Source organism: Triticum aestivum, chromosome 1D, assembly GCF_018294505.1.
Source record: "Triticum aestivum cultivar Chinese Spring chromosome 1D, IWGSC CS RefSeq v2.1, whole genome shotgun sequence".
Taxonomy (NCBI): Eukaryota; Viridiplantae; Streptophyta; class Magnoliopsida; order Poales; family Poaceae; genus Triticum; species Triticum aestivum.
In genome coordinates, this window is record NC_057796.1 from 484066342 (window position 1) to 484083214 (window position 16873).

At 47.5% G+C, this 16873-nt stretch overlaps 1 protein-coding gene across 1 annotated transcript; it reads right to left on the reverse strand.

The window, feature by feature from the left end:
• Nucleotides 1-4938: 4938 nt before the first annotated feature.
• Nucleotides 4939-8388, reverse strand: LOC123183268 (WRKY transcription factor 28). Its single transcript, XM_044596041.1, has 3 exons — nt 7884-8388; nt 6115-6270; nt 4939-5514 (listed from the first exon to the last, which is right to left on the reverse strand). Exons 1-3 carry the CDS (start codon nt 8249-8251, stop codon nt 5148-5150), a joined length of 891 nt encoding a protein of 296 aa, XP_044451976.1. The 5' UTR covers nt 8252-8388; the 3' UTR covers nt 4939-5147.
• Nucleotides 8389-16873: the final 8485 nt, after the last annotated feature.

Below are 16873 nucleotides of genomic sequence, written 5' to 3' on the forward strand. Positions count from 1 at the left end.
CTTTCAATAATTCAGACTTGTGTTTCATCAAGTAAATATACTCAGCATCTACTCAAATCATCTATGAAGTAAGAACATAACGATATCCACTGCATGCCTCAGCACTCATTGGACTGCATACATCAAAATGTATTACTTCCAATAAGTTGCTCTCTTGTTCCATCTTACTGAAAACGAGGACTTTCAGTCATCTTGCCCATGTGGTATGATTTGCATGTCTCAAGTGATTCAAAATCAAGTGAGTCCAAACGATCCATCTGCATGGAGTTTCTTCATGCATATATACCAATAGACACGGTTCGCATGTCTCAATCTTCTCAAAAACGAGTGAGTCCAAAGATCCATCTACATGGAGGTTCTTCATGCGTTTTATCCCAATATGACTCAAATAGCAGTGCCACAAGTATGTGGTACTATCATTACTTTTGGCATGAACATGTGTATCACTACGATCGAGATTCATTTTAGGTGCAAGACCATTGAAGGTATTATTCAAATAAACAGAGTAACCATTATTCTCCTTAAATGAATAACCGTATTGCGATAAACATAATCCAATCATGCTCAACGCAAACACCAAATCTCGATGGTAGAGGGAGCATGCGATGCTTGATCACATCAACCTTGGAAACACTTCCAACACATATCGTCATCTCACCTTTAGCTAGTCTCCGTTTATTCTGCAGCTTTTATTTCGAGTTACTAACACTTAGCAACCGAACCGGTATCTAATACCCTGGTGCTGCTAGGAGTACTAGTAAAGCACACATTCATATAATGTATATCTAATATACTTCTGTCGACCTTGCCTGCCTTCTCATCTACCAAATATCTAGGGTAGTACTGCTTCAGTGACCGTTCCTCTCATTACAGAAGCACTTAGTCTCGGGTTTGGGTTCAACCTTGGGATTCTTCACTAGAGCAGCAAACGACTTGCTGTTTCATGAAGTATCCCTTTTGCCCTTGCCCTTCTTAAACTAGTGGTTTTACTAACCATCAACAATTGATGCTCCTTCTTGATTTCTACTCTCGCGGTGTCAAACATTGCGAGTTGCTCAAGGATCATCATCTATCCTTGATATTTATAGTTCATCACGAAGCTCTACTAGCTTGGTGGCAGTGACTATGGAGAACCATCACTATCTCATCTGGGAGATTAACTCCCACTCGATTCAAGCGATTGTGGCACTCAGACAATCTGAGCACATGCTCAACGATTGAGCTTTTCTCCCTTAGTTTGCAGGCTTAATAAACTTGTCAGAGGTCTCATACCTCTTGACGTGGGCACTAGTCCGAAATCCCAATTTCAGTCTTCGGAACATCTCATATGTTCTGCGACGTTTCAAAAACCGTCTTTGGTGCCACAATTCTAAACCGTTAGCATTACGCATTGAACTATCACGTAGTCATCAAAACGTGTATGTCAGATGTTTCGTAACATCTACAGACGACGCTGAGGTTCAGCACACCGAGCGGTGCATTAAGGACATAAGCCTTCTGTGCAACAATGAGGACAATCCTCAGTTTACGGACCCAGTCCGCATAATTGCTACTATCAACTTTCAACTAAATTTTCTCTAGGAACATATCTTAAACAGTAGAACTAAAGCGTATGACATAATTTGCAAAGACCTTTTGACTATGTTTATGACAATGAAGTTCATCTGATTAATGAACTCCCACTCAGATAGACATCCCTCTAGTCATCTAAGTGATACATGATCCGAGTCAAACTAGGCCGTGTCCGATCATCACGTGAGACGGACTAGTCATCATCGGTGAACATCTCCATGTTGATCGTATCTACTATACGACTCATGTTCGACCTTTCGATCTCTTGTGTTCCGAGGCCATGTCTGTACATGCTAGGCTCGTCAAGTCAACCTAAGTGTTTCGCATGTGTTTCGAGGCCATGTCTGTACATCCTAGGCTCGTCAACACCCGTTGTATTCGAATGTTAGAATCTATCACACCCGATCATCACGTGGTGCTTCGAAACAACGAACCTTCGCAACGGTGCACAGTTAGGGGGAACACGTCTCTTGAAATTTTAGTGAGGGATCATCTTACTTACTACCGTCGTTCTAAGCAAATAAGATGCAAAACATGATAAACATCACATGCAATCAAATAGTGACATGATATGGCCAATATCATTTTGCTCCTTTGATCTCCATCTTCGGGCCACCATGATCATCTTTGTCACCGGCATGACACCATGATCTCCATCATCATGATCCCCATCATTGTGTCTTCACGAAGTTGTCACGCCAACGATTACTTCTACTTCTATGGCTAACGCGCTTAGCAATAAAGTAAAGTAATTTACATGGCGTTATTCAATGACACGCAGGTCATACAAAAAATAAAGACAACTCCTATGGCTCCTGCCGGTTGTCATACTCATCGACATGCAAGTCGTGATTCCTATTACAAGAATATGATCAATCTCATACATCACATATATCATTCATCACATCTTCTGGCCATATCACATCACATAGCACATGCTGCAAAAACAAGTTAGACATCCTCTAATTGTTGTTGCAAGTTTTTATGTGGCTTGTATAGGTTTCTAGCAAGAACGTTTCTTACCTACGTAAAACCACAACGTGATATGCCAATTTCTATTTACCCTTCATAAGGACCCTTTTCATCGAATCCGTTCCGACTAAAGTGGGAGAGACAGACACCCGCTAGCCACCTTATGCAACTAGTGCATGTCAGTCGGTGGAACCTGTCTCACGTAAGCGTACATGTAAGGTCGGTCCGGGCCGCTTCATCCCACAATGCCGCCGAAACAAGATAAGACTAGTAGCGGCAAGAAGAATTGGCAACATCTACGCCCACAACTACTTTGTGTTCTACTCGTGCATAGAAACTACGCATAGACCTAGCTCATGATGCCACTGTTGGGGAACGTAGTAGAAATTCAAAATTTTCTACGCATCACCAAGATCAATCTATGGAGTAATCTAGCAACGAGAGGGGAGGAGTGAATCTACATACCCTTGTAGATCGCGAGCGGAAGTGTTCAAGAGAACGGGGTTGATGGAGTCGTACTCGTCGTGATCCAAATCACCGATGATCCTAGCGCCGAACGGACGGCACCTCCGCGTTCAACACACGTACGGAGCAGAGACGTCTCCTCCTTCTTGATCCAGCAAGGGGGAAGGAGAGGTTGATGGAGATCCAGCAGCACGATGGCGTGGTGGTGGAAGTAGCGGGATCCCGGCAGGGCTTCGCCAAGCGCAAGCGGGGAGGAAGAGGTGTCACGGGAGGGAGAGGGAGGCGCCAGGGCTTAGGGTATTGCTGCCCTCCCTCCTCCCCACTATATATAGGGCCAAGGGAGAGGGGGGGCGCAGCCTTGGCCCTTCCTCCAAGGAAGGGTGCGGCCAGGGAGGAGTCCTTCCTCCCCAAGGCACCTCGGAGGTGCCTTCCCCCTTTAGGACTCTCCCTTTTTCTTATCTCTTGGCGCATGGGCCTCTTGGGGCTGGTGCCCTTGGCCCATATAGGCCAAGGTGCATCCCCTACAGCCCATGTGGCCCCCCGGGGCTGGTGGACCCCCTTGGTGGACCCCCGAACCCCTTTCGGCCCTCCCGGTACAATACCGATAAAGTGCGAAACTTTTCCGGCAACCAAAATAAGACTTCCCATATATAAATCTTTACCTCCGGACCATTCCGGAACTCCTCGTGACGTCCGGGATCTCATCCGGGACTCCGAACAACTTTCGGGTTACCGCATACTAATATCTCTACAACCCTAGCGTCACCGAACCTTAAGTGTGTAGACCCTACGGGTTCGGGAGACAAGCAGACATGACCGAGACTCTCCGGTCAATAACCAACAGCGGGATCTGGATACCCATGTTGGCTCCCACATGCTCCTCGATGATCTCATCGGATGAACCACGATATTGAGGATTCAATCAATCCCGTATACAATTCCCTTTGTCTACCGGTATGTTACTTGCCCGAGATTCGATCGTCGGTATCCCGATACCTTGTTCAATCTCGTCACCGGCAAGTCTCATTCCGTAACTCACATCATCCCGTGATCAACTCCTTGGCCACATTGTGCACATTATGATGATGTCCTACCGAGTGGGCCCAGAGATACCTCTCCGTTTACACGGAGTGACAAATCCCAGTCTCGATTCATGCCAACCCAACAGACACTCTCGGAGATACCTGTAGTGCACCTTTATAGTCACCCAGTTACGTTGTGACGTTTGGTACACCCAAAGCATTCCTACGGTATCCGGGAGTTGCACAATCTCATGGTCTAAGGAAATGATACTTGACATTACAAAAGCTCTGAGCAAACGAACTACACGATCTTGTGCTAGGCTTAGGATTGGGTCTTGTCCATCACATCATTCTCCTAATGATGTGATCCCGTTATCAACGACATCCAATGTCCATGGTCAGGAAACCGTAACCATCTATTGATCAACGAGCTAGTCAGCTAGAGGCTTACTAGGGAAATGGTGTTGTCTATATATCCACACATGTATCTGAGTTTCCTATCAATACAATTCTAGTATGGATAATAAACGATTATCGTGAACAAGGAAATATAATAATAACTAATTTATTATTGCCTCTAGGGCATATTTCCAACACCGCATTGGCCGAAGGACACGGACTGGTGCAGGAAGGGGACAATGCACGGATGGCCACCTTGAGGTCAATGCTGCGGTTGGACAGGCGACCAGCCACCGAAATGAGTCCCACGTGTCTGTTGGGTTAGAGGTTCCTAACATAGCCTCCAGCTTATGGCCGAACTATTGTTATACATACACCTTCAAAAGATTTCTAAGAAAAAATATCACGCGCAGAGTATCGACTAGTGTTACAAATTCCTGCGACATATCTGAATTGCACACCGTATAATCCTTGCCGTATAGAAATGGGCTTTGATATTGTACCTGGAAAAGATAGCTATAAAGAATTTGAAGGAAAACAATAAATAATTTGTTTCCAACATCCAAAACAAATTCAGAACAACAAAGATTGGTATATCTGTCAGTTTGAACAACAAAAAAGAACGTATGTGCCCATTGGCTAGCTCCATGCATGCCTCGCTAATTAAGGCCAAACCGAAGCTACAGACATACTATGTACATAAACAGAGTGACCGAGTTAAGGATGCACATGCTCATAGCTCATCACGGCATCGGGAAGAAGACCGGCCTGCGCCTGCATGCCACCGTACTCCGACGACCGGTGTGCCACCACCGAGGCGGCGGTACTGGGCGGTGCGCACATGCGCCCATAGACGTCGGTACCGGCCGGGAAAAAGCCACGATGTTGATGCTGGAGCACGTCGAGCGAGTAGACGGTGTCGACACCAGTGCCCATCAGCATGCGCGAGCCACAGTGGGCGGCGACGGGGCTCGGATGCGCGTGGCGACCCTCGTAGGTGGTGACGACCGTGGACGGGTCCTGCTGTGACCGCTCCACCAGCTTCTTCACCCCGCACTGCGCCGCCGTGCACCGGTAGTAGCTCCTGCGCACGTGCATTGCTACTATCAGTAAATTGTCTTGTCCGGTATATAGCTGTCTGACTGTGCAGGATGCATACATATTTGTTCAGTCTGATGCTAGCTAGATTGCTTAACTGCTACTCCATCCGTTTCTAAATATAAGTCTTTTTAGAGATTTAGAGATTTCAATATGAACTACGTACGGATGTATATAGACGTAGCTTAGATTGTAGATTTACTTATTTTACTCCATATTTAGTCTATATTACAATCTCTAAAAAGACTTATATTTATATTTAGGAACGGATGGAGTAGTACGTATATATGCATGCCCCAATGAGTGAACACGATTTTTATTTTATTTTTTTAGATCAGTGAACATGATACTTGATGAACGCGCCGGGCAGATGTTACACATGCTGTGGTCGATTTTGCGCGCTGTACAATCTTCCCTGTAGAATTCACGAAGGTAAATATTCCGAGCAAGACCGTGTTGCTCAAACTTAAAAATATGCTTGCGCAACGAAAAATACAAGTATATGATTATGACGGTTACTGCAATATATACCAAACGAGGAATGTGTGCGGGAAATAAGAAAAGATGTGCATGTCCATAGATGTACCTTGGGAAGGAGCTGTTCTTGACTGCCTTCTGGCCGTACTTGCGCCAGCGGTAGCCGTCGTCGAGGTGGTCGACCTCACTCTTGGTTGCGAATGCCACACGGGAGCCACGCGGCTTCTTCTCCCTCTTCCCCTCCTTCGTCTTCTTCTTCTCGCTCCTGCGTCAGTCAGTGGATCAGCACAATGAGGAACGTCCTTGGCGATTCTTAATCATGTGTACATGAGTAGATGATTTTGTTTGGTAACCAATCACTAGGATATAACTGACTAAGAACAAAGTACTAGGACTTCTTTTCTGACATAAGATCCTCTCTTTTTATTGGTCAGTAATAATTGTTGCATCGTTAAGCAAGCGGGGGACAAGAAGTGGAGTTGTGCAATCTCCTGTGGAGGCTATCTTCATAGTTTGTTCTTTCATGATGTATTGGGCAGGTCTATACTCAAAGGCGCGGATAAGGATGTGTTCCAAGGAGGGGTTCGAGTGCTGCTGAACGAGGCTGGGATGCTCGCTCGACAGTTGAACCTGGCAGCTGCTGGGTGTGGGACACATAGCTGGCGGTTGATCTTTCATTTCTCCCTCTCGCACTCTTTTGGGTGTGGGTTATGTGATCCCTTGGTTAGTGTTGATCCTCATGTGAAGACTTTCTGCTGCCTGGTTTTTGTCCCCGTAATGAGTGTTTCGATATCGAGCACCCGTGGAGGGTCTCCTTGTAATGCACCAACTCGCTTCCCTCTATTTCGCTCTTCCTGGTCTTGCTTGTATGTCTCTGCCGAACTTTGCATTTCCGTTAACCAATTAATGGAAACGGGATGCCTGGTTGAAAAAAAAGGGACAAGAACTGGATGCTCATCCGCCATCGAAGCACAAGTAGGAGCCCTCCATCTGAGCTAGCTCATGCACTTCAAAATTTCCTTCTCTGTTATGATGATAAAAGATAGTGCGAGGAAAACCATAAGCTAGGTGATAACAATCAGCCACAGCAACACCCATCAATCATTCACCATTATTCATATTCTCAATTAAGAAGAGCTAAGAACTTTCGCCAAAAAAGGAACAACATGGAACTAAACAAGAGGGTTGCCCGGATAGCTATCTAGTGCCGCGCTGTTCAATCATTGCAAGTTGATCTACATTGAGCGGCATATTCTTCCTTTGCTACCTAGGGAACAGATAGGATAAGATTTGTTTGTTTGGAATGATAGGTAGGTGGGAAGTTGACAGATGGCGAACCCTAAATCCCATTGTTTACATCTCACCTCACGCGATAATGCCACGTGCGGCATGATCTTTGCGTTCAGAGCAGAGTTTTGGGTACCGCCCGGACAATTCGGATACCGCCTGGTATCCGCATTTCCCAGTACCCCACGAGAAATCAACTTCCCATGCAAAAAAATTCTGAAATTTTGAATTTGAATCAATTTTGGATGAAATTTGTTCAGATTCATAAATCGTCCGAAATCTGCGCGGGATTTCGTGGTAACCGTGGTATCCGAGTTTCTCGATGACCTACGAGAAAAAAGTGTACCTCGGTATTCAAAACCTTGGTTCAGAGCGGCCGAGAGTATCAATGGAGAGATGGAGACCGATATCGATCTGGCAAGAACACATACCAGTGGATGGATCTACACTTGTTCCCTGTATTCGACCAAGCATATGCACGCATGTGATTGATGATCGACGGACAAGAAATCCAGCAACATCGAGCTGGATTTAATTAGCACACGGATGCATCGAGATCGAATATCCATCCTAATAAAATGGCGCACGTACCTGCAGCTGCCATGATCGGCCGATCTATCCTCGTCTCCCTCCTCCGGCGATGGACTGCCTCTCTTGCACCCGTGGGACTCGGCCCCCGCCGCCTCGCCGGACGTCGACGAGTTGGGCGTGACCGGAGTCGCTACCGCGCCGATCGCGTCTCTCATCGTCGGGTAGCACGGAGGTACGTCCAGGTGCTTGGCGAGCTCCGCGGGGTCGAGGAGCCCGTGCAGGTAGTCGGTGATGCTGGAGTAGGTCGACGGGATGACACCACCACCGTCGCCACCGCCGCATGCTGATTGACTCTGGAAGAAGACGTGGTCGCCGTAGATCTGGCCGCCGCCGAGGTCTCCTCCGCTTGCTGCTGCTGATCCGGACATGGAGTGGTGCACGCGAGGTTTGGGAGCTGGTGAGATGGAGGCCGAGCGTTGAATGGGAGACGAGGGGAAAGGCCGGCAGGCGTTCAACTGAGGTGCACAAAATGCGTCTTTGCCCCTTTGGGGAGCTGCAAAGCAAGATACGACTACGACCTTAACCTTTGGGAGGAAACTTGTGTGCTCGCACGCGCGTGGTATTAAAGTATACTTCTTGTAGTAGTACGTGCTTGAATTAGCCTAAACATTGGTGAGCACAGTATTTTCGTACGGGATATGGAGGGAGGATGATCGATCCCCATCCTGCCTCGAGATATTATCATGTGTACACGCGTCTCCAGCTGCGCGTTTTATTCATTTTCCATGCGAAATGTGCGTGTTTTCGGGCGGTACACGTACACGAATACACTCCCTGTGCGTACGCACGTTGATGGGGTTGGTAGGCGTTGGGGTTGGTACGCGCTTTGTTTTTTCCTTGAGGATCTTACATGTATATTTATATTTATAGGACACGACCAGGGAGCACACGTGTGCTCCTTAGCGTTCCCGAGCACACACCCAAAAAAGGTAAATTTTGTTCTAATGCTATGATGCAAAATTCACTCCAAAATAGGAAAAGATCTTGTCCCATATGCAATTATTATGTGTGTTTAAAATTTTTTAAAAGTCATAACTTTTGATCGGAGCATCAAAATTACGATCCGTTTTCACCGCTAGATTCTTGGCGACGAGCTCTTCAAAACTAGATCCCATATCGATATGTTTCGACAAACTTTTTTTCCTCGGGCAATTTTGATGCCACGAAGAGGCAACTTTTGTACTACAACAAGCAACTTTCGGTTAGGTTGTTTATCACATCATTCAGATGTTCTTTTGAGTTGGCTACGATGACTACCAAATTGCCTATCATCATCTGTAAGTTGCCTACCACGACTACCTATCAACTTTGGTGTTATATGAAGCACCTTGTTGGTCGGTTGCCTGTCATGACTACCTATCCACTCAATGCTCTTATAAAGTTGGCTATCATGACCGTCAAGTTGCCTAGTGTCACCTAGGAAGATGCTTTTGACGAACTTTTTTTCTCAAGCAACTTTGCTGCCACAGAGAGGCAACTTTTGAACTACAGTAGACAACTTTCGGTTAGGTTGTGTATCATGATCACCTATCATCCTAATTTTTTTTGAGTTGTCTACGATGACTATCAAATTGCCTAACATCACCTATAAGTTGCCTAGCGTCAACTATGAAGTTGCTTTTGGCGAACTTTTTTTTCTCAAGCAACTTTTGTGACGCGGATAAGGCAACTTTCTGTTAGGTTGTGTATTATGGTCATCTATCATCCCAATATTCTTTTGAGTTCGCTATGGCGACTACCAAATTGCCTAGCATCACCTATAAGTTGCCTAGCGTCAATTATGAAGTTGTTTTTGATGAACTTTTTCTCTCAAGCAACTTTGGTGCCAGAGAGAGACAACTTTTCTATACCACTATATAGTGTGAGAATGACTTTGAATGTAGACCATCGGATCGGCACATCCAATCACCAGAATGTGGCAAATCCCTACAACATGAGCCGTCGATTTCGGCATCCAACGGCTGAAAGGCATACTTATGTCGCTGTCCCATCATGCGCGCTTTATCAATGACAGACGAGATTGGAGAGTTCGAGAGATGCGTGGACTTCCTCAAAGAGGTGCGGACATAAATGTACTCCGTAGACCCATGGTAGTTCCAGAAAGTCCCAGAAAGCAAGGCGTTCATGGGCAAGACGTATGGTATTCATGGCCCTGCAGATCCAGAAAGCAAGACGTTCATGGGCGCGCTCAGATGGGTAAATGGGACAGATAGGAATTCCTTCATCCAAATCATGACGTAGTACGCCTGAATGAGTGGCTAAATGAGTGCTCACGGACCTCTAAAACGAAAAATTATACGCTTAAGAATGAAAAGAAAACTCATGGTAGGCGGTGGTAGTCTCAGGAAACTTGTTTCTAATTTAAAAAAGAAACTTGTTTCTAAAAAACATCAAATAATTGGAAACATGACATAATTATTTTCATACTATACACATATAAAAGAAAACGACACATGGAAGTGTATGTATAAAAGCATAATTGATATTTTTAATTAGTTGTTACAGATTTATCATGCATATTTTATACTTTATGAAATGCTAGCATGATTTGTCAGCATGCATGTCATCGCCGTGCGAAGCACGTGCCACTTACTAGTATACTACAGTAGGCAACTTTCGGTTAGGTTGTGTATCATGGTCATCTATCATCCTAATGTTCTTTTGAATTGCCTACAATGACTACCAAATTGCCTAGCATCACTTGAAAGTTGCCTACCCGTGACTACCTATGAACTTTGGTACTAAATGATGCACCTTGTTGCCAGGTTGCCTATCATGACTACTTATCAACTCAATGCTCTTATAAAGTTGGCTATCGTGACCATCAATTTGCTTAGCATCACCTATGAAATTGCCTTTGATGAAAAAAAATCTCAAGCAACTTTCGTGCCATGGAGGCAACTTTTGTATTACAGTAAGCAATTTTCGGTTAGGTCGTATATCATGGTGACCTATCATACCAATGTTCTTTTGAGTTGACTACGATGACTACCAAGTTACCTACCATCACCTATAAGTTGCCTACCAAACTTCATACCATCACTTTTGACGAATTAACTAGTACACATTATACAATGAAGGTGCTTCTGTGCGCCACTAAAGTTATCTTTCCATAACCAGAAAAGTTGCTTTGAAAGTGGTGTAAAATTTACCACCCCACATAACTTGGCCTCTTTCCCCTGGACAATAAAAGTGGTGTGAAGTTGTCAACCGCCCAAGCAACTTACCACTTGTCCATGTCTCTAGCAACTCATGCATGCGTCTCTGGCAAGTGGCCCTTGACCATATTTTCGTGGTTTTTTTTGTGCTTCTCTCATGCGTGCCCCTGCCCCCGACATCACCACTATCCCCGACCACGAAATCCCACCGTCATCCAAATCATCGATTCGCCCCCTCCAATCCATAGACGACTCGACCTGACCCCCCCCCCTCCCCCTCACTCTCTTGTTGGGTCTCGGGAGTGGATCTCTAGGAAACTTGCGCAAGCATCTCGAGCAACTACCTATCATGTGTTGCGCTAGTTTTTGTGCAAAAAAAACACAACACTCTCGGGGATGGATCTCTGGGCAACTTGCGCCAGCATCTCTAGCAACTACTTATCACACGTTGGGCAAGTTTTTGGTGAAACCACATTACTCATGGGAGCGGATCTCTAGACAAGTCATGTCACTATCCGCAACTAACTATCGCGTGTTGGGCATGTTTTGGGCACTTCCCTCCAGAGACTCCTATTTAACCTCCCTATGGAACCTCATTGTGGAACGGAGGAAGTACATCGGATGCTATTAGATTTTATACTGCCCAATCAATTAAAGTGTTGTGCTTATCCCGTGGATAGGTAGATGCGTTCATAAGTACGAACCAGATTCACACAAGTGATCTCTCCCTTCCCGCGTCCAGTTACAAAACAGACAAGGGACCAAGCTACGTCCATGAATTACCTCCTAATGTTCAACAATGACTCTGGAGATCCCCTGGTTGTATAGGAAACTTTTACTGAGTGATTTAGGCAAGTACTATTTATATTGAGGCAACTTACTCCATTGGCAATTGCAACTTGTGTGCAAATCACAACAATTTGCTGCTTAAATAATGCTACTGGTATAAAGTGCACAAATTTATTTACAGATTGCCTAACTTCACTGCATATGTAAAGAATTCATAATTCAATGGGCCATCACGTAGATTTTCGGGCAACTACCGTCTACCTAGTAAATGTTGGGCAAGTTTTGGTCAATAATAACACAATATGCAACAAATGATATCCTGGTATCCTTGAGTCATCACTTGTTCCTTGCGAGTTGACGTATCGGAGCAAACAGCACGTATGAGTATGGTTTATATTTCACATAAGTTGAGAGGCCTTACAGAAGTAGCTATGAGCACAACCGTACTGTCTTAACCTCTCAAAGTTTTACAGCAAAAGACTATCTATTTATGAACCGATTGAGAAACTGTTGATTCCAAGTCAACAATCTTGAAGAAATTGTTAAAATTTCTTGGAACTAAGAAAATAAAAATTATGTTTGGATAAGATAAATTTCGTATGCAACACATATAGTGAAGATACTACATCAGAAGCTATATGTTGAACCATGATGCTACTGATTAACTAGGATCTTGTTGCATAATTAATCACAGAGCTATTAAGCAGTTAAATCACACCTGAAAGGGAAAATTTGGTGTTCCAAAAGCAGAACGCAGCTCCGCCGGTGGTGAGCACCTTGTGGACTTCGAGCTATGGAGAATTGCACATTCACGCAAAGGATTGAGTCAGAAGCAGTAGTAATGGGCGAAATCCAAAATGGCACGTACATGATCTAGCTTACCTGAGAAGCAGTAGAAGTTTGGGTGTTTCAGTTTCAGTGTGAGCGAAAACACAAGAAGAGCAAAGCACACAGCCGTCGAGCGAGCGAGGAACACAGCCCATGATGCGGCACTCGGATAAGCCGTCGCAGGTGCAGCTGATTGACGCGGTCTGCGCGAACTTCCCGAACCAGTCCAGCTTCCCGCAGGGTTACCTTCGCGCCATACCCGAACCCGAGACCACAGCTTCAGGGCGGCCGTTGCGAGAGGAGGCGACGGATCGGCCCTTGGTGCCGGCGGACAACACGGACGAGCCGCTGCGGGCTGACCTGAGCACCAGATCGCCCTCCAGCGTGGGCTCCGTGGCGGCCGTCCCCGATGGAGCCACGACGGTCAGCTGACCCAAACTCCAGATCCTAGAAAGAGAGTTTAATTAACTCGGACCGTGGCACACCTGGCGATCGTGATTGCGGATCCGACGGCGCGCAGGCCTGTGCGCTCGGGACAACTAATCAGCGACGCGTGGGCAGTCCACGGCGGAGCAGTTCATCTTTCACCTCCCCCACCAGAATTCGTGGTCCGAGTACTCCGGCTCTAGCTCGCGCCGTGACCCAAATGGTGCCACATATTGGACAGTCGACACTGTGGAGCGCATGGGCTCTTGATCCGTCGGGGTCGTCCGCTGAGCCAAAGGCCGCTTTCTAGCGAAGATGGAGTTGAGCAAGTTGGAGAACCGCATGTCGGGGATGCCAGCCGAATGCAGTGGCGGTCATCGGCTTCTTTTTCCTCGCCATCTTCTCCGGAGTAGGGCGGCTCGCGCACCTAGTGGCTGGCGGCCAAGGCGGGCTTGTAGTAGTAGCAATGCAGGGCGGCCTCTTGCTGCTTCTTGGCCGCAGCTACGGCCCTTGCTGTTGTGGTTGTGTAGGCATTATCCGCCGACGCCAATCGTCGCCATCGTGCTTCTTGCTTTGGGGCATCCAAGGAATCACATATCGCGTGGAGCGGCATGGAGCGGAGGGCAGCAGGCGGCGTGACAATGATGATGTAGGGGAGGCAAGCTAAGCGTGAAGGGGAAAGCGAGTGGTAACAGTGGGCGGGCGTGTAATTTGTTGCCGGGACGGGCAACGTGTGGGTCATCAGAACGGGCGCGACATTTGTGTGGGTGGTCGCCCCGACGGTGATCAACAGCGATGACAGCGCACGTGACCCACTGCGACAGGCGTGTCCGACGTGCTCTCCATTGTTACCGGTGTGGTCGCTGCTCGCTGCATAGTAAGTGTTTGACGAAATGTATAAGCCAAATCGGTTAGAAAGTTAGCACACTACACATGGTCAATCACACATATACAACCCTAGATCTAGATCTACCAACCATCAAATCCATTGATTTCACACAAAAAGGAGCCCAACTAGGGTTTGCATAAAAGCAATCAATGCCATCAAATAAGTTGATTCCGACCAACCAAAAAGAAGAGAGTGAGTGAGGTACCTTGAGTGATGCAAATGGCCTCAATCCACCGGAGAAAACTCAAGCAATGGAGATGAATTTGATGGAGCCTAGGATGGGGGAGAGAGGGGGAGAAGGGCTGAGCTCGGAGGGAGAAGGGATTTGGGTGCGAATGGGTGGCTTGTGGGGCCCACCCAAGCCAACAGCCACTGGTTTTGAGCATGCCATACCCTACCGCCACCAGCTCTGGCGGTAGGTGACAGAACACTACCGCCACAGGCGCTAGCGGTATGCACTTATCCACGTCAGCAAGCAGACGGCGCCGTCGACGTTGATCCGGTCCCTACCGCCACTCCTTGTGGCGGTAGGACGTTTGAGCCTACCGCCAGCTCGGGTTGCGGTAGGAAAAGGGTCAGATCCGAAAATAATTCCAGAGAGGGGTCAGATGCGGCTAAAAGAGGACAAAAGGGTCATAACAGTGAATTTTGCCGCGTGGAGCGGCATGGAGGAGGACAGTCGGCGGCATGACAATGATGATGTAGGGGAGGCAAGCTAAGCGTGGAGGGGAAAGCGAGTGGTAATAGTGGGCGGGCATATAATTTGTTGCCTGGACGGGCAATGTGTGGGTCATCAGAACAGGCGTGGCGTTTGTGTGGGTGGTCGCCCCGACGGTGATCGACAACACCGACAGCGGTGACAGCGCACGTGACCCACGGCGGCAGGCATGTCCGACGTGCTCTCCGTTGTTACCGGTGTGGTCGCTGCTCGCTGTATTGTAGGTGTTTGATGAGATGTATAAGCCAGATCGGTTAGAAACAGCTATCTCTTTAGAGAAGCAAAAGTACTTCCTTCAAAGGATACTCGGCCCGTATACTACTCAAAGTTTTAAGTTTTAGTGGACCAGTTAGAGGTTGTTCTTAGTTGTAGAATATCAAAAGGAGAAACTGGTGCAAAAACTTAGCTCCCGGATACTCCTCAAAATGAACATGCGTCGCAAGCTCGCCGGTCCAAGTCTCCGGACGGACGCACGCACGCACGCCCATGACAAGTGCGCACACGACCACACCGCTCGCCGTCAAGTAGGTAAGTGGAGTACATGTGTGTGCGTGGAGGTGGAGCCACCAGTGGAGTCGTCGGTGGCATTGGTGCCGCGTTGGTGGCACGTGGTCGTAATAAGGTAGGACCGTCGGTGCGTATGAACTGGGGCGTGCGGCGCCGCGATAGGACGAGCGCGACGTGCACGGGGGCATGCGGAGGCGACAACGTGCGTCCGGGGTCGATGGATGGAGCCGGAGTGGTACTCCTACGTGGTGGTGGGCCGTGGGCGGCGCTATATGCTCCACTCGATCGGTGTCCCGTGATCCGATCGATCATATATATCTACGTACGTCTTCCAGTCGTGTTCTGCACGGATTCCTTCCTGCAACGTGATGGGCGATGGTGCTTTCACGTCTGCTTTGGTCGTAGCGGGCTGCAACGTTGGTGATGGCCGTGCGCCATACTATTCTAAATATAAGACCTTCCAATCCATTCTTCTTTTTAGAATAGAAGCGCATTTAGTAGAGTCGTAACATATGAAAGAAAGGATCAGTTCTTTTGGCGGCTTACCCAGCTTTTTTCATAAGCCGCATCTCTCATTTATTAAAGTTCTAAACTAGTTATGGGATTACTAATTTAGAAGCCTCAACAAATTTTGAGAGCGGCTTATTTTTTAAGCTGAAGAGAGGTAGCTTGTTTTTTAAGCTGAAGAGAACTAGTTAGGAGATAATCGATGTAAAACCTTGAGAACAATGTTGAATTACGCACCTTCATTCAATGTGTAAGGAACCACCAAAAGTGAGAGCGAACCAGGGAGTTGAGGACGTTGACACTACGAACAACCAAGAAGTACCATCTATGTTTGTTACCCTAAACTTGATAGGATTTTACTCTAGAAACAATGCCAAGTTATTTTGCTAGATCCGTAAACTCTCGATCACTATTTTTTAAAAGATATTTAAGGATAGTACAAACTCATCAGCAAGGGGGAGATAAGGAGCTTACCGTGTGGGTTGCCGGTGGAGCGTATGCCGGCCATGGAGAAAACCCCGACGGGAAGAGGGGTGGTGCTGCTGCCGAAGAAGAAGAACCGGCCATTACGAGGGTCGCAGTCGTGTTCCTCGTCGCACGCCGGCTAGAAGATGAGGCTGGCGTCCTCGAGCTCCCCTCCCCTTGCACCGAACGCAGAGGAGAAAACCCTCGAATGAGTGGGGTCGGCGAAGAACAGAGGCGGCGGGGATTGAATCTCCGTTGTTGTTGAGCCCAAGACGACAAGCTCCCGCAACAGGTGGCGGAGTCGGAGATAGCGGCGGCGACGCTGCATTGGCCGGGGGCAGCAGCATGTTGCAGAAAGAGGACGGGGCACGGATTGCCGTCGAGAGATCCCGTGCGGAGGCGGGGGGGCGGCAATCCACCTCTTTTGGATGGGATTTGTTGCTGGCGATGAGGGGAGTGGGTGGGGCTTGGTGAGACGGCGGCTCTGCCATCAGAGAAATCGAACAGAGAGAGAGAGGGAGAGAGAGAGCGTGAACTGGTGAGGGAGGTGGATGGGAAGGAGCATGGGGAGTTATGAGACGTCGCGTCGTCTCCCGCACTTCCCCAAGCGTGAAAGCGCTCGTCACGCGTGGCTCGCGAAAAACGGCTGATTCGGCTTTTCCTCTAGAGCCAGGCCCAGACCTGTTTTCAGATTCGTACTGGC